Source organism: Schistocerca cancellata, chromosome 2, assembly GCF_023864275.1.
Source record: "Schistocerca cancellata isolate TAMUIC-IGC-003103 chromosome 2, iqSchCanc2.1, whole genome shotgun sequence".
NCBI lineage: Eukaryota > Metazoa > Arthropoda > Insecta > Orthoptera > Acrididae > Schistocerca > Schistocerca cancellata.
In genome coordinates this window covers 439344895-439363892 of record NC_064627.1, presented here as the reverse complement: position 1 = coordinate 439363892, position 18998 = coordinate 439344895, and the positions used below count along the sequence as shown (strand labels likewise).

Here is an 18998-nt window from a genome sequence, read left to right as displayed (position 1 = left end):
ATAGTATCGCGACATTGCTGCTCGCGTTAGTCGAGATCCAATGACTGTTAGCAGAATATGGAATCGGTGGGTTCAGGAGGGTAATACGGAACGCCGTGCTGGATCCCAACGGCCTCGTATCACTAGCAGTCGAGATGACAGGCATCTTATCCCCATAGCTGTAACGGATCGTGCAGCCACGTCTCGATCCCTGAGTCAACAGATGGGGACGTTTGCAAGACAAGCACCATCTGCACGAATAGTTCGACGACGTTTGCAGCAGCATGGACTATCAGCTCGGAGGCCATGGCTGTGTTACACTTGTCGCTGCATTACAGACAGGAGCGCTTGCGATGGTGTACTCAACGACGAACCTGGGTGCACGAATGGCAAAACGTCATTTTTTCGGATGAATCCAGGTTCTGTTTACAGCATCATGATGGTCGCATCCGAGTTTGGCAACATCGCGGTGAGCGCACATTGGAAACGTGTATTCGTCATCGCCGTACTGGCTTATCACCCGGCATGATGGTGTGGGGTGCCATTGGTTAAACATTTGGGTCACCTCTTGTTCGCATTGACGACACTTTGAACAGTGGACGTTACATTTCAGATGCGTTACGACCCGTGGCTCTGCCCTTCATTCGATCCCTGCGAAACCCTACATTTCAGCAGGATAATCCACGACTGTACGTTGCAGGTCCTGTACAGGCCTTTATGAAGACAGAAAATGTTCGACTGCTGCGCTTGCCAGCACATTCTTCAGATCTCTCATCAACTGAAAACGTATGGTCAATGGTGGCCGAGCAACTGGCTCGTCACAATACGCCAGTCACTACACTTGATGAACTGTGGCATCGTGATGAAGCTGCATGGGCAGCTGTACCTGTACACGCCATCCAAGCTCTGTTTGACTCAATGCCCAGGCGTATCAAGGCCGTTATTACGGCCAGAGGTGGTTGTTCTGGATACTGATTTCTCTGGATCTATGCACCCAAACTGCGCGAAAATGTAATCACATGTCAGTTCTAGTATAATATTTTTGTCAATGAATACCAGTTCATCTTCTGCAGTTCTTCTTGGTGTACCAATTTTAATGTCCAGTAGTGTATTTGAAAGATGCTCCCATCGTCAAATATTATGTTTCAATGTAAAATCAAAGATATGAAACAAATTGTGTAGTATAGACAGCTGACGTGTTTAGCTAAAACAAAAGATTACTGATACGTACCCTGGGACTTTACATATGCGCTTTTGAAATTGTGTTCCATCTCTCCCAGATTTAATCGTTTCACGCACGCACATAGAGCCTGACACACATATCTTCTGTCACTTTGCAAAGGAGAACTCAAGTGCCTACAAGACGAGGAACTTCCCAACTTGTGATTAAGAAAAAATATTGAAAAGGATTTAAAAATTACCCTTGAAATTGTTCGAAAATTACCCGTGACATTGCTCGTGAACACAGTCTGTGGGTACCAACCAATATTAGTTCTGTTACATACGCTATAATACTCATAATCCACAACTTGGTTTTCATGCAGAGTATTTATTACATCATAAAATAAAAAGCAAAAACAAAACACTCTTTTGCAAGATACGTTTCAGTGTCCAACACCATCATAATTCGCGGTAGCTTTAGTGTAATTATTGTCTTTAAATGAAAGTGTCACTTCTGTTCATCTCATTGCGATTTTCTTTGAGCTGTCTTCTGTAATATACTATAGCACTTCGTTCTATGTGCAGTCCAAGCTTCTTAGAGCTATGTTTCTTGGTAGTAAAGCATCATGCAAAAGTTAGTTCCCGCTTTTATATTTTGCACACCATAGTAATAAATCAACGCTGGAATCGTTGTGAAGTGTGACTGTATTACTCTTTTAGTTACATTACTGGCCATTAAAATTCCTACACCAAGAAGAAATGCAGATGATAAACGGGTATTCATTAGACAAATATATTGTACTAGAACTGACATGTGATTACATTTTTACGCAATTTGGCCACATAGATCCTGAGAAATAAGTACCCGGAACAACCATCAATGGACGTAATAACGGCCTTGATACGCCTGGGCATTGAGTCGAACAGAGCTTGGATGTGTGTACAGGTACAGCTGCCCATGCAGCTTCAACACGATGCCACAGTTCCTCAAGTGTAGTGACTGGCGTATTGTGACGAGCCAGTTGCTCGGCCACCATTGACCAGACGTTTTCAATTGGTGAGAGATCTGAAATTTGTGCTGGTCAGGGCAGCGGTAGAACATTTTCTGTCTCCAGAAAGGCCCGTACAGGACCTGCAACAAGCGGTCGTGCATTATCCTGCTGAAATGTAGAGTTCGCAGGGATCGAATGAAGGGCAGAGCCACGGGACGTAACACATCTGAAATGTAACGTCCACTGTTCAAAGTGTCGTCAATGCGAACCAGAGGTGACTGAGACGTGCAACCAATGGCATCCCATACCATCACACCGGGTGGTACGCCAGTATGGCGATGACGAATAGACGCTTCCAATGTGCGTTCACCGCGATGTCGCCAGACACGGATGCGACCATCATGATCCTGTAAACAGAACCTGGAATCATCTGAAAAAATGACGTTTTTCCATTCGTGTACCCAGGTTCGTCGTTGAGTACACCATCGCAGGCGCTCCTGTCTGTGATGCAGCCTCAACGGTAACCGCAGCCATGGTCTCCGAGCTGATAGTCCATGCTGCTCCAAACGTCGTCGAACTGTTCGTGCAGAGGGTTGTCTTGCAAACGTCCCCATCTGTTGACTCAGGGATCGAGACGTGGCTGCACGATCCGTTACAGCCATGCGTATAAGATGCCTGTCATCTCGACTGCTAGTGATACGGGGCCGCTGGGATCCAGCACGGCGTTCCGTATTACCCTCCTGAACCCACCGATTTCATATTCTGCTAACAATCATTGGATCTCGATCAACGCGAGCAGCAATGTCGCGATACGATAAACCGCAATCGCGATAGGCTAGAATCTGTTCTTTTTCAAAGTTGGAAACGTGATGGTACGCATTACTCCTCCTTACACGAGGCATCACAACAACGTTTCACCAGGCAACGCCGGTCAACTGCTGTTTGTGTATGTGAAATCGATTGGAAACTTACCTCATGTCAGCATGTTGTGGGTGTCGCCACCGGCGCCAACCTTGTGTGAATGCTCTGAAAAGCTAATCATTTGCATATCACAGCACCTTCTTCCTGTCGGTTAAATTTCCCATCTGTAACACGTCATCTTAGTGGTGTAGAAATTTTAATGGCCAGAAGTGTATATGCATGTTGATGTTTTCTGAGAAGCCGTTGATAAGATGCACAGTGTGGTTTGCAGCCAGCCGCAGGCGGCACACGATCACCGCTGGTGCTCTCGGTCATCCCAGCAGCGCGCTAGCGGCGACTGGCGTTCCGGCCGATGGCGGGGGCGCCATCGTCAGCAGCTACACCTCCAGCAGGCGCTGGCGTCGGTCGACACAGCTGTCTCTGCTCGCGGCGAGGTCATCCCCCTGCGGCAGGTGGCTGGGCTCGCCCCCGCGGCTGACTCCCGCCGCCGCCGCCTCCGCGAGCTGTACGACTGAGGCGCGCCTCTAGAGCACCATCCGCCGACTGTCTAACGACGCAGGAGGCGTTGTTCAGGGGAAGTTCCCGGACAGCGATAGGCTCACGCTGCAATAAGGGCTGCAGACTCGTTCCGATTCCTTTCTCTACGTCCGAGAAGCTAAAGGTCATAATTTCGGAGAGGACGACGTTTTGTTCGGTTTCTATAGAAGTTCAAATAAAGCCTACGAGTAGTCTAGGGTTACAGAGCAAGTGGAGATAGTGAATATGTAATGATAAATGAATGAAACAGGTTTCAGTTCGGCGTTTAGATTTACAAAAGACCAAAATACAAGTATCAGAGACAATAAATAGCGAAAACCTAACGTTGATATCGGTAGAAGACTCAGGAATACGAACGGAGAAATAGTGATGGAGTGGTTATGGGAATTCTTAGCAAGTGTTTCTTCTGGATGTGCAGAGACTGAGTTCTCAATGAAAAATGTGCTGAGGCGCGTGTGTGCTAACCTAAAAAGACTACGGGGGGTAATAGCTGTCAGGAATTAGAATCATGAAGTCGATCACCACTGCAGTCAAGAGCTCGCAATTCATCTAAACTAGGGTGACAAGTACATTTACTGCAGTTATGGATGGTTGGTGGTATTGCTGACGGAACGTAAAACGCTCTAGATTCACCAACATATGAGGGGGCTCAGCGGAAAGTAGTCGACGGTAGAGCACAGTTGGTCCTCCGACGTAAGCTGGTTGTGACTCCTGCAATCAGACATAAGCATCACTCACGTAACCATCGATAGAGAAGAATATGAAACTTTTTTCTACTCTCGACAAAATTCAGCTTCAGAGACGTAGCTTGCATTCTATGACCTTTTCAGTCGAGGGGAAATAGGGGCTACTGCAACAGTTGCCTAAGTGACAAGTGACTCCAAATCTGATTTAAAAACATTCTCGACCATTAACTGTCGGTATTAAAAAAGGACGGCAAATTCAAGCACGTTGTATACCCAAGCAGAAGTTCTTAACGGCGCTCTTATATGTCGTCACCAGTGGTGATGGAACAACTTCGGTGTCACCATCGAAAAGCTGTTTACACATCCCACCGACTGCATGAAGTACAACACAGCTACACTATTTGCTAAAACTGAAATGCAGACAGTACCTAGTTTGACACATTCTTGAAGAAATTTATTTTCTTGAGATATGACGAATATTAGGAAACGTATTGTTCATGGTTAGGGGGCATGAATTTTTACAGACGAAACAGAGAAATTGTGTAAATGAAATAGAGTAAATATCTCCCGAGCGCACAAGATGTGCTAATTATCGCTAATCAGTGTATGGGCATGATACTATCCCCCGGACTATCAGTTACTTTAAAAGTTCAAATTGACATGTCGTATGTGTTAATGTTGCGTCATGCAGTGTTATGTGGGCTGGCTAATGGTTGATCCATTTAAGTGAATTTATTTAATCCCTATACAACAATATGCTGCCTGTTGGAGTAAATAGAATCTGACTCTGACTGAGTATCAAAGACCCGTAAACCTATGTTAGGCCAGGAACATTCTTAACATGTGTGGTAAAGTGAACACTCATACATGACAACAATCAGAGTGCGTGGTATAACCGGAGCAGGCGCTCGAAATCTATCTGAATGGGAGTCTGGGTGCTCAATCGTTAGATATTAAGATCATCCGAATTCCGTCTTGCACATACCAATTTTATTGTTATGAGATATGAGCCACTCTCTCTTAATACACATTCCTTTTGGTTTAGTTAATTTTAATGAAATAAAGTACCTGTGATTTACATTTACGAAAAATCGATTTACGTGATATTTTCGTGGAATCTCTGACTTTTGTGATACTGAAATATTGAATGTTTCGTAAATAAATTGTGGTTTATACTAAAATATGAGTTTTTATCTTTCTTTTAGTTTGTTGCAGTTATGCACATTTTTATTTCAGCTTGTCGAAATAGCACGACTTGACAGACTGCACCACAGAAGCCGCCCGGTAACACATATGGTAACTTGTCAACGACAGATCTCAGTACGACAATTATACTGATTTGCACAGGTTCTACAAGCCATCTTCAACAAAGTACCAACAGAGCTTTCTCGCTAGCCCCTTTCTTAGCATGGTAATCGCTGCACCTTCCCTGTGATTTTGTCAGTGATTTTTAGTTGGATAAGACAGACTGACTGACAAAATCATTCAGAAGAGAAATCAGGTACTATCATGAAATTGATAATGATACACAGAATACATAAAGAAAACTAATAAATATAAACCATAACATTAACGTGAGCGTCTGCGATTAATGTTATTGACTCTTCCTGACTGGAATGCCTCAGACACAAATTTGTAAAGATTAAATATAAAAATTCACGTTGAAATAGGAAGTCATATCCAACAATAACTCATCAAAGACAACAATAGACATAGGTACTCTTTGATAATGAAGCGGATTATGAGGAAAATTCTATATGTAACATTTGTTATTTAAATATGCAATTAGTGCCTGTCGTCAAGTCTCATTCAGTTTAAAAGTCTGAAATTGCTGTAATTAATACTAACCACCGTTACGATATTCAAGGAACATGTTGACTTTGATTGTAATTATCGTTAATGCTTATTTAGTGGTTACACTGGTTACCAGGAACACAGAGAAACTATTCGTTAACAAAGCAGTGCACACTGACTGAAGTACACATTTCTTCACATTTTCGAGTAATTTAGATAATTTTAGACCTCACAATCTTGGAAAAGTTTTATTCTATTTACATACTTAAAAGTTTCGTATTTAGAGCCATGTTATAAAGCAGCAAAGCAAGTCACGTAGTCATTACTCAACAACGCATAGAAACGAAAGAACTTCCACCCGGTCGCCGCCTTATAGAACGAGATGGTCGTTGATGACTGCTATAAATTTGTGACGGCTACATTTGCAAACAAAATTAAATGTGATCAACACAGTGCTTTTTCCTCAATTTATTTATACTTCACTTTAAAACATCCATTGTTCTAAGCCTCTCTCTTACCTGTATGAGCCTAGATTGTCTCGAGTGGGATGGGTCGCCATATAAAAATTGCTATTGTAATTTCTCTATTTTTCTTTAAGTTCTTATTGAATTTACTAGATCATATATCCTTTGGCAGCTCTAATAATACACGGGGCGTTCATCAAGTAATGTTTTTTTTTTTTTTTTTTTTTACAGTCAACATTCACATTTCAATACCGTAGTGACCGCATGGACGTCAGCAAAAAATGTGTCCATGAGGGGATAAAATTCTACACTCCTGGAAATTGAAATAAGAACACCGTGAATTCATTGTCCCAGGAAGGGGAAACTTTATTGACACATTCCTGGGGTCAGATACATCACATGATCACACTGACAGAACCACAGGCACATAGACACAGGCAACAGAGCATGCACAATGTCGGCACTAGTATAGTGTATATCCACCTTTCGCAGCAATGCAGGCTGCTATTCTCCCATCGAGACGATCGTAGAGATGCTGGATGTAGTCCTGTGGAACGGCTTGTCATGCGATTTCCACCTGGCGCCTCAGTTGGACCAGCGTTCGTGCTGGACGTGCAGACCGCGTGAGACGACGCTTCATCCAGTCCCAAACATGCTCAATGGGGGACAGATCCGGAGATCTTGCTGGCCAGGGTAGTTGACTTACACCTTCTAGAGCACGTTGGGTGGCACGGGATACATGCGGACGTGCATTGTCCTGTTGGAACAGCAAGTTCCCTTGCCGGTCTAGGAATGGTAGAACGATGGGTTCGATGACGGTTTGGATGTACCGTGCACTATTCAGTGTCCCCTCGACGACCACCAGTGGTGTACGGCCAGTGTAGGAGATCGCTCCCCACACCATAATGCCGGGTGTTGGCCCTGAGTGCCTCGGTCGTATGCAGTCCTGATTGTGGCGCTCACCTGCACGGCGCCAAACACGCATACGACCATCATTGGCACCAAGGCGGAAGCGACTCTCATCGCTGAAGACGACACGTCTCCATTCGTCCCTCCATTCACGCCTGTCGCGACACCACTGGAGGCGGGCTGCACGATGTTGGGGTGTGAGCGGAAGACGGCCTAACGGTGTGCGGGACCGTAGCCCAGCTTCATGGAGACGGTTGCGAATGGTTGTCGCCGATACCCCAGGAGCAACAGTGTCCCTAATTTGCTGGGAAGTGGCGGTGCGGTCCCCTACGGCACTGCGTAGGATCCTACGGTCTTGGCGTGCATCCGTGCGTCGCTGCGGTCCGGTCCCAGGTCGACGGACACGTGCACCTTCCGCCCACCACTGGCGACAACATCGATGTACTGTTGAGACCTCACGCCCCACGTGTTGAGCAATTCGGCGGTACGTCCACCCGGCCTCCCGCATGCCCACTATACGCCCTCGCTCAAAGTCCGTCAACTGCACATACGGTTCACGTCCACGCTGTCGCGGCATGCTACCAGTGTTAAAGACTGCGATGGAGCTCCGTATGCCACGGCAAACTGGCTGACACTGACGGCGGCGGTGCACAAATGCTGCGCAGCTAGCGCCATTCGACGGCCAACACCGCGGTTCCTGGTGTGTCCGCTGTGCCGTGCGTGTGATCATTGCTTGTACAGCCCTCTCGCAGTGTCCGGAGCAAGTATGGTGGGTCTGACACACCGGTGTCAATGTGTTCTTTTTTCCATTTCCAGGAGTGTATTCAAAATGGCGTCTGTAGCGATCGTGCGTCCCAAGCGGATAGCTGTCATTGAGTTTCTTTTGGCGGAAAACCAGAGCATTACAGATATTCATAGACGCTTGCAGAATGTCTACGGAGACCTGGCAGTTAACAGGGCTCGGTGATTCGTTGGGCGGGCCACCTGTCATCATTGCAACAAGGTCGTACATACCTATTCGGTCCCCCACTTGCCGGCCGGCCGCGCACAGCTTTGACCCCTGCAATGCTGGGCAGTGCGGACACTCTCACTCGAGATGATCGACAGATCACAATGAAACACCGCGCTGCCTAACTTGACGTCTTCATTGGTAGTGCTGACGCACTTGTTTACCAGGTTTCGTACCCAAAGGTGTGTGCCCACTGGATTCCTCGCCACCTAATACAAGCCCACAAAGAGCGACAGATGACCATCTCTTTGGACCTTTGAAACATTCACACCGTGAGAAGCAGTACGTGAAGGTTATTGATGCAGCAAGACGTTGTCTCCGACGTCGACCAGTAGAGAGGTATCATGCTGGCATACAGGCCCTCTCGTTAGGGTAAAAATAGGCCTTCGCACTGAACGGAGATTATGTCAAAAAATAGCGTTCTGTAGCCAAAAGAGTGGAGAATGAAATGGTGTATTGGAATACTGAATGAAATCAATCTGCCTTCAGAAAAAAATTATGTTGCATTACATACTGGACTCCCCTCGTATATTTTGTAAGGTCCAACGGCAAATCTCATATTACTCGATTCATACAACGAAATAAATCAGAGCACAACGTCTACTTCTGCATATGAAAATGTAACTTATTACTTAGTAATGAATTAGGGATTTGATGGGCTCGTAACGTTAGAACTAGGCTCTTTTCAAGTGTTCCATTCGAATGACTTCTGATTGATGTGATTCAACATACAAAAAGAAAATATATTGAAAATCATAATGTATTTGCATGACCCCCAGTTTCAATAAAAAAAATTACAGTTTCTCAACGTTAAATAATGTACCTTTTATGAGCAGTACATATTGCACAACTCAGTGTGGTTGGAAGGCACGAAAAAGCAAAAACACGCGATGGCTTAGAATGGAATATAAGGTAATCACACGCTCGTTCATTCATCGCATAGATAGAATTAAAAAGTGATTCTCCAATTCAAACAACCGCTAAGAAGCTAATGCATACATACCAGGGAAGTCGTGACGCAGCCCTGAGCCTTCAAACAAAAATACATTAAATTACACATCACGAAATCGAAGGGAAAATAGTCCACATATGTAAGCATTCGTTCTGTTCTGCAACATTAGATCCATTGAATGATTAGCAGAGAACTGAATTTCGCTGCACCCTAAGACTTGGCTGAACGTGCCCATTGCACAAACAAAAGACCATCTATCCTGCGAGAAAAATCACCCTCAGTTTTAAAACCTACACGTACATTACAGAAGTGTCGAAAGCACAAGAATTTATTAAAGATTAAACGATGAATTAATTTGATTTCAACCATAGGTCATGTGGAGTTGTTGCTGAACAAAGCCATCAACCATTAACTACACACAAATAATAATATTAATAAAAGAATCAGCCCTATGTTTTTCACATTTATAGTTTATGAATGTAGTTGCTCTCAAACTAATTCCACTTTTCTGGTTATACACGAGAATAAAAGCTGTGTGACCCGTACTCATTGTGGAAGCAAACCGACGCACACATGATGTACTTCCTACGAAAAAACGTAATAATAACAACATGAAATTATCCATATAATAATTACCACTCATTTTCCTTGAATGACCAAAATGCTGAAATAGAGATTATGAATTACAAATGTCACTCACTAAGTACATCCAAATACCTCAATTCACAGTGTGTCCGAAATGCTCTTTTGGTATTACTGGTCTCAACTTCAGACTGTCCCACACCAGATGTACCATAACTGCTCTCGCTTTTTAATTGAAGAGAACATAGCAGCCAAATGGTACCACGGTATCCCTGCCAATGTAAATGTGAACTGTGAGTACCGGGTCAGGCACCTTCCTCCCCCCTCCCGCCCACCACTTCCACCCCCACCCCCCTCTCGTTAGTTAAATATCTCTGGCTTTCCGTTTATATTACTACAAGCTGACAAAAATGCTCTGGCAGACTACAGCTACCGGTCAACGTAATGAAACTCACATTCATTCACATCTGTTACGTACACTGTGTTAAATTACAGAGAAAGGGTGTAGGAAGAACACAAGTACACAAAAATCAATGCAAAAGCTGAGAGTAAAACAACTCACTTCTTTCCTAGAGGCTTATTGTCTACATCTACATCTACATCTACATCCATACTCCGCAAGCCACCTGACGGTGTGTGGCGGAGGGTACCTTCAGTATCTCTATCGGTTCTCCCTTCTATTCCAGTCTCGTATTGTTCGTGGAAAGAAGGATTGTCGGTATGCCTCTGTGTGGGCTCTAATCTCTCTGATTTTATCCTCATGGTCTCTTCGCGAGATACACGTAGGAGGGAGCAATATACTGCTTGACTCTTCGGTGAAGGTATGTTCTCGAAACTTTGACAAAAGCCCGTACCGAGCTACTGAGCGTCTCTCCTGCAGAGTCTTCCACTGGAGTTTATCTATCATCTCCGTAACGCTTTCGCGATTACTAAATGATCCTGTAACGAAGCGCGCTGCTCTCCGTTGGATCTTCTCTATGTCTTGTATCAACCCTATCTGGTACGGATCCCACACTGCTGAGCAGTATTCAAGCAGTGGGCGAACAAGCGTACTGTATCCTACTTCCTTTGTTTTCGGATTGCATTTCCTTAGGATTCTTCCAATGAATCTCAGTCTGGCATCTGCTTTACCGACAATCAACATTATATGATCATTCCATTTTAAATCACTCCTAATGCGTACTCCCAGATAAGTTATGGTATTAACTGCTTCCAGTTGCTGACCTGCTATTTTGTAGCTAAATGATAAAGGATCTATCTTTCTGTGTATTCGCAGCACATTACACTTGTCTACATTGAGATTCAGTTGCCATTCCCTGCACCATGCGTCAATTCGCTGCAGATCCTCCTGCATTTCAGTACAATTTTCCATTCTTACAACCTCTCGATACACCACAGCATCATCTGCAAAAAGCCTCAGTGAACTTCCGATGTCATCCACCAGGTCATTAATGTATATTGTGAATAGCAACGGTCCTATGACACTCCCCTGCGGCACACCTGAAATTACTCTTACTTCTGAAGACTTCTCTCCATTGAGAATAACATGCTGCGTCCTGTTATCTAGGAACTCCTCAATCCAATCACACAATTGGTCTGATAGTCCATATGCTCTTACTTTGTTCATTAAACGACTGTGGGGAACTGTATCGAACGCCTTGCGGAAGTCAAGAAACACGGCATCTACCTGTGAACCCGTGTCTATGGCCCTCTGAGTCTCGTGGACGAATAGCGCGAGCTGGGTTTCACATGACCGTCTTTTTCGAAACCCATGCTGATTCCTACAGAGTAGATTTCTAGTCTCCAGAAGAGTCATTATACTCGAACACAACACGTGTTCCAAAATTCTACAACTGATCGACGTTAGAGATATAGGTCTATAGTTCTGCACATCTGTTCGACGTCCCTTCTTGAAGACGGGGATGACCTGTGCCCTTTTCCAATCCTTTGGAACGCTACGCTCTTCTAGAGACCTACGGTACACCGCTGCAAGAAGGGATGCAAGTTCCTTCGCGTACTCTGTGTAAAATTGAACTGGTATCCCATCAGGTCCAGAGGCCTTTCCTCTTTTGAGCGATTTTAATTGTTTCTCTATCCCTCTGTCGTCTATTCCGATATCTACCATTTTGTCATCTGTGCGACAATCTAGAGAAGGAACTACAGTGCAATCTTCCTCTGTGAAACAACTTTGGAAAAAGACATTTAGTATTTCGGCCTTTAGTCTGTCATCCTCTGTTTCAGTACAATTTTGGTCACAGAGTGTCTGGACATTTTGTTTTGATCCACCTACCGCTTTGACATAAGACCAAAATTTCTTAGGATTTTCTGCCCAGTCAGTACATAGAACTTTACTTTCGAATTCATTGAACGCCTCTCGCATAGCTCTCTTCACACTACATTTCGCTTCGCGTAATTTTTGTTTGTCTGCAAGGCTTTGACTATGTTTATGTTTGCTGTGAAGTTCCCTTTGCTTCCGCAGCAGTTTTCTAACTCGGTTGTTGTACCACGGTGGCTCTTTTCCATCTCTTACGATCTTGCTTGGCACATACTCATCTAACGCATATTGTCTTCGCCTCCTGGTAGGGAGTGGTAACGCAAAGGAGGAAGACGACTGGATACAGCAGCAGATTATATGAGATGTATTTGACGGATCCATCTCAACTTTCTCTGTTCTCCTTCGAACGCCATAGCGAGCTAATTTCACGTTCAAGTGACTTCCTTCCTCCAGTTTAACACACGAAGCACCATCCACTTACCACGTTGTTCAACAATGTGTTCAACAATTCAGTATAATTAGCTGTTGGCATTCGTTTGTCAGTGACCGTCTGTTCATCAGATTTGGTATACGCATGTACAGTGAATTGAATAATTAAGGAGTGAACAGTTAACTGTTAAAAACAAAGAAAAGTTACAGTTTAACGTACGAAACCCTAAAAGGTAAATTGATAGAGTACTATACTTTACGGTGATATTATTTATGTGTGTTTCTTCGTTGGTACCTGTTGACTACATCGTAGAAAGTACAACACAAAACAAAGTAATTGCCTTTCACCTAAAATACGTCAGGCGAGAGTCACGACTATTATCAGCCTGACAGAACGTCATTTCCGCTTCAAGTTCTGCTATGTTCATGGTCATGATCGCGTTAGACATAGTTGACTAGCAGCAACAGCAAGGTACGTATACTAATGTTTTGTTTGTTACAGTGAAACACTCACACAACATATGCGCGGCTACGACCGGTTTCTTCTTCTAAACACTCATCATTTTACTGCACTATGAAACGTAAGGCGAATACCTATGCATCACTTACATGAGACAACAGTAAAAATAAATTGTCCATTACGTGTTTTGGAAGGGGATCCGGCAGGAAAGGTAATCGCCGACTACCAAGTAGTCCCATTCTGTAAAACTGAAGGACTGCACCGACTGATATGTACCGCCTCAAGTAGGCGCCTCATTTCCAGTGCTGGACAAAGTCACGTTCTATATGGTTCACATCAGCTCATCTACCTGTATCTTTCACGTAGGTGAGTAATGGCACTTCAATTCTCTCCATAACTTTCTTAAATATGTGCCACTATTAAGAAAATACTTATGGAAAAGATCATGCATACCCTGTACGCCAATATTAGTTAACGCAGAAGTTAAAATTCAGGTTTCAATTTAGTATCTGTGTAAGGTAAAAAGGGAATAGAGCAAGGTCCTATTCAAACGACAATTTTGGCCCATGACGTCACACTTCGAGTAAAGAGTATAGATTACACGAGTGATGAAGACAAACACAGACAAAGCTTAGTAAAATGCCGTTTACATTCTTCAAGATGGTGACTACAAGATAGACCATTACGATCAAAAACAAACACAAAACTATGCGAAGTATTTTAATAAGCTAATTAAATTAAATAAACGGGACAAACACCGGAGTGAGGGAGTTCTGGGCAGGAACAAACTAAAAAATTTTAATACATTTGAAATTATTCCAAAGCAACCAAAGAACCGAGAAACTACTCACACTAATTCCTATTGCATAAACGGAACGAAAATAAACAGAATACACAAAATTAGAAACGAATAATTCACTCGACCTATATAGCTCAAACGAAAACAACTACACAAGACACTCTCGCACAAAAAAACGACAAAATCGAAAAATAACACACAAAAATGCTTCCAGAATAAACGGTAACAAACTATAAAAATCTTAACTGGCATCTCAGTGTACGTTAGGCCTGTATAGCTTAAAAGAAGTCTGAGGCACAAGACACTCCTCGAAAAACCAAACTACAGAATCGAGGTATAGCACACACTATTAAAATAAGCCAAACAAAAAATGCTAAACAACACACATGGAATCGCAAGCATACGCTTTATTTATATTGGTCAAACAAAGATAGCGATATCCGACACATCCCTGCAAGACGACGACTTAATCGAAAAATGACACAAAAATTTCTCTACAATGAACAAAAAGAAAAAAAATGTATTTAAATTTTGGAATCGCACTACAAACGAAATTCAACAGGTCAAAATTGAAAGCGAATAAATAACCAATAAATACCATTCAGGTAAACCATTACTACAAACTACACCACCAAAAGAAACATCCGCCAAAGATCAGTTATTTGTGATCGTCATTTATATCTGTTTTCCGTCGTTCACTTAGTTGCTCTAAGTTACACACCTACGCGAATTAATAGCAAAAAGGGAATTGTTCCCGTACACATCACATGGACTTTCACATGTCGACAACACCGACAACGAGTAAGGTAAGTCGTCTCCTTTGTAATTATAAGTATTTTAGTAACGCTTTTCTTTTGTCGTTGCTGCAGTTACCACCGTAAACATACTCATAACGCCAGTCACCAGAGTCGCGTGATCGATTTAGGATCAAACGTTCGATATGTACAGTTTGGATCCCGCGACTTCGAGAGACAATCATTCTTGGAAATTACCAGAGAGTGTGCCACCGGTAACTACGCCACCCATATAAGAACGACCGATTTCATGTATACGCAGTGCCTCAACGACGTCACATTTCAAGAAACAGTCAGATATCTGTAAAACTAAAAATTAAAAATAACGTTACTATCCTTACACGTGCGACCATTTGAGATGTGCACTCATGCTCCTGGCCAACCTCACCCTCAACAAATGTGCACATTACAAAAACAACCGAATAATTGTAAGAGACAACATGATAATTATATTCACTAATCGTTTCACTTCCAACAGCTTTACTTGCTCTCCCATATTCCTAACCACATAGAAAGAAACAATCAAAGACTTGTGACAAACAAAAATAAAAATTATTCGCTATTAGCTTTTTTGTCGACAATTTAAGCTGTGCTTGGCTTCAAATGGCTCTGAGCACTATGGGACTTAACTTCTGAGGTTATCACTCCCCTAGAACTTAGAACTACTGAAACCTAACTAACCTAAGGACATCACACACATCCATGCCCGAGCCAGGATTCGAACCTGCTACCGTAGTGGTCGCGCGGTTCCAGACTGTAGCGCCTAGAACCGCTCGGCCCCCCCGGCCGGCTAAGCTGTGCTCTCAGGTTCCACCCAAAACACTCCGTCGTACGTCACGATACATTTGGGATAAACAACATGTTGCCATGGTATACAAACATCAAAGATTACACTAATAACAAAACAACCGCTGATAATATTTAATAATAGAGCGCTTACATCCTTCTTAACGTAAACGCATGGCGTCACACAGACGTCATGGATCCAAGCAGAATGGCGGAATCGGATAGGACACTTGATCAGATGGAAACAATAAACTGGCATGTGACGCCATATACTCCATAATCACAGCCAATTTTAAAACGTAGGCTGCAGAGGTGCAAACTTATAGCGGCTATGTTGGCGTCACATTGCTAGGCGACACGCCTCAGTCAACAAAAACCGACGGTAAGCGTTCTCGGATACGACGGCGTCACGTTGCCATGCAACGCACGGCGTGCCTTTGTGTCGTTGAGTGTGACATGTTCCTGAGCAACAGCTCGTCGGACCATCTTCACCATCATCTCGCTGTAGGCTGACACGATGTTACGACACGACCCACACGGTTGCGCTTGGCAGGACCGTATCTTGTGCCTGGTGTGTGGAAATACTGCTACGCGGCGTCGTGTGACCTTAAACAGTCACAGTCAATTCTGCGCCGGCACACAACCTCTGCGGTGCCATCAAACGAGCTGCCTATTTTAAAGATTCGTCAGAACAACAGATCAGTAAGTATCTTATGTCTTTCGTATGTAAAATAATGAAAAGCGACTCGGCGCTTTGGAACGCTAAACGGTGATCAAGAACTATACATTCTACCTCTGCCCTCATTTCTAGAGAAGTGCTGTTTAAGAACATTGTTTCCATCACCAAGTTACGTCAAGCTTCACCACTTTTAACTTCCAAAATACTGCTTGTTGAAAACAAATATCTACATAAGTCAGTGTTTTGGAACCCTAACGTTGTGGAGCCTGAACCAGTTTTTGCGACAGAAGCGGTGTTCATCATCACGTCTTACTACTGAAAGCATTGGCAGAAAGAAGAGCTAACACACAACTGCGTCATTTTGAGTAATTTCTTGCTAGACGTTGATTCAATTCAAAGGCAGTAAATAAAAACGGTAAGACAGAACAGTTTATATCCTAGACAATTCTTACTACTCATGCCAATGACATTATATTTTACCAGTATATGAGGCATTCAAAAACAGAACGTATACGGTGCTCACAATAATCCTAGCTAACTTAATATTTAGGACATCATTCCACCGACCCGTTCCATTGTGTGTCATCCCACGGCAGCTTGAAGCCTTCTTGAGCGACACTGGTCGCAGCAAGGGATAGTATCAGGATCTCGTGGCTTCAATCCTCGATGGTTGTAACTTTCATAGCCAATAGCGGAACATGTCGAGAGGAATCTGGATTGCCATCTGTCACATCCATCACATAGGATCGTTCACAACACCTTGCGCAGTTACTGTTTTACCTTTGAGAGGGTAGTAAATGTATTACTGCGGCGATTAAGCTTGCGGATGCGACTCAGAAATCGATCTAATCAGTGATGAGCATCTGGCGAATCGAACGTTGTGCCAAATGTCGCTTTTGACCAACAACTCTGTGTAGAAGGGATATTTGAAGAAAACGAAAAGTGGGGGTTTTGGGCGGGGACGAACTAAAATATAACACAACGACCACATAATGAAATGAAGAGTAAAGCCGGCCAGAGTGGTCGAGCGGTTCTAGGCGCTTCAATATGGAACCGCACGACCGCTACGGTCACAGGTTCGAATCCTGTTTAGGGCATGGATGACTGTGATGTCCTTAGGTTAGTTAGGTTTACGTAGTTCTAAGTTCTTGGGGACTGATGACCTCAGAAGTTAAGTCCCATAGTGCTCAGAGCAATTTGAACCATTTGAAACAAATGAAGAGTAACATGTGGGAAACTTAAAAGGGACAAACAGGAAGTTAGGACAAACTTCAGAGATATCCTAACAGAATAGACACCAAACAGGTAATTAAAATTCAGAAAAAATAACACATGTTGAAGGTAATAACTAGAGTTTAGCTTTATGGATTAATTCCAGTTACCGACCTAACAACGGACATGGAATCGACAATTAGAACGATACCACATGCGAAATTTCTGAAAGAATGAACAATGAAGTTCTACTACAAAAAAATCGAAAAATAGCAAATCTTGGAATTGGTAAACAGAATGACCTATATAGATTAATTCCAGTAGTTGCTTCCAAAGTTCACTATTTTTACTGTTTTTGCAGTAGCTGTGTGCAGTTGTCTGCTGTAGCATTTCTATTTTAGCTATTTCTCTCCGGAGTTGTGTACTATTGTTTGTTATAGGATTTCTATTTTTGGTGTTGCTTTATGTACTAAAGTTGTTGCAGTAGGTGCATGCTGCGCATTCCTTGCGAATTTCCATATATAGTGCTGCCCTCTGTACTACTACTGAAAATTGATAAACAACAAACCTCATAATCGACAACTGAAACTGACCTATGCAAATCGCCGGCCGGTGTGGTCATGCGGTTCTAGGCGCTACAGTCTGGAACCGCGCGGCCGCTACGGTCGCAGGTTCGAATCCTGCCTCGGGCATGGATGTGTGTGATGTCCTTAGGTTAGTTAGGTTTAAGTAGTTCTAAGTTCTAGGGGACTGATGACCTAAGATGTTGAGTCCCAGAGTGCTCAGAGCCATTTGAACCATTTTTTTTTTTTTTTGACCTATGCAAATCAGTTTGCTTACTGATGCTTGCTTCGTTATTGTTCCCAGTAGTTCAGGCAGCAACACAATAAAAGTAGAAATGCTGAGAAAAAGCACTGCAGACCCCTATTGCAAAAATGCAAATCTACTTGTCGATTACAAACTCTTCCCGAAGGCCCAACGGTACCGATCGATCGCCGTGTCATGCTCAGACTACAGGCGTCACGGGATGCGGATATGGAGGGTCATATGGACAGCAGACCGCTCTCCCGGCCGTATGTCAGTTTCCGAGACCGGAGCCGCTACTTCTCAATCAAGTAGCTCCTCAGTTTGCCTCACAAGGGCTGAGTGCATCCCGCTTGCCGACAGCGCTCGGCAGACCGGATGGTCACCCATCCAAGTGCTAGCCAGCCCGACAGCGCTTAACTTCGGTGATCTGACGGGGACCGGTGTTACCACTGCGGCAAGGCCGTTGGCTGTAGATCACAAGGTTTTTCATTATTTACAATAGTGCACATATGATGTCAAAAACGAACATCCTAAAAAAGTATCAGTGCACACGTTAACTACAAGAACACGAATAGCAACAAAGCATGATATCACAATTTAACCTCAACCTAGGAAATCGTGACATCTTCAGGGAAAACATAGTCAAATATTTGTGAGATTATACGTTGAGGTGACATGGGATACCTTCTAGTATCATGTCAGGCGTTTTTTTTCCCGGCGTAGTGCACAACTTGACTTGATATGGGCTCAAAAAGTCGTTGGAAGTCCCAT

At 43.5% G+C, this 18998-nt stretch overlaps 1 protein-coding gene and 1 pseudogene across 1 annotated transcript in view; one reads left to right on the top strand and one right to left on the bottom strand.

The window, feature by feature from the left end:
• Positions 1 to 3568, top strand: part of LOC126154853 (G-protein coupled receptor GRL101-like) — a 373478-nt gene extending 369910 nt beyond the window's left edge. The window contains exon 28 of the mRNA XM_049916191.1: positions 3325 to 3568. Within this exon, the coding sequence (XP_049772148.1) occupies positions 3325 to 3568 (244 nt within the window). The remainder of the gene's footprint in view (positions 1 to 3324) is intronic.
• Positions 3569 to 18578: 15010 nt separating this feature from the next.
• LOC126163821 (5S ribosomal RNA) lies at positions 18579 to 18695 on the bottom strand (annotated as a pseudogene).
• Between the last annotated feature and the right edge of the window lie 303 nt (positions 18696 to 18998).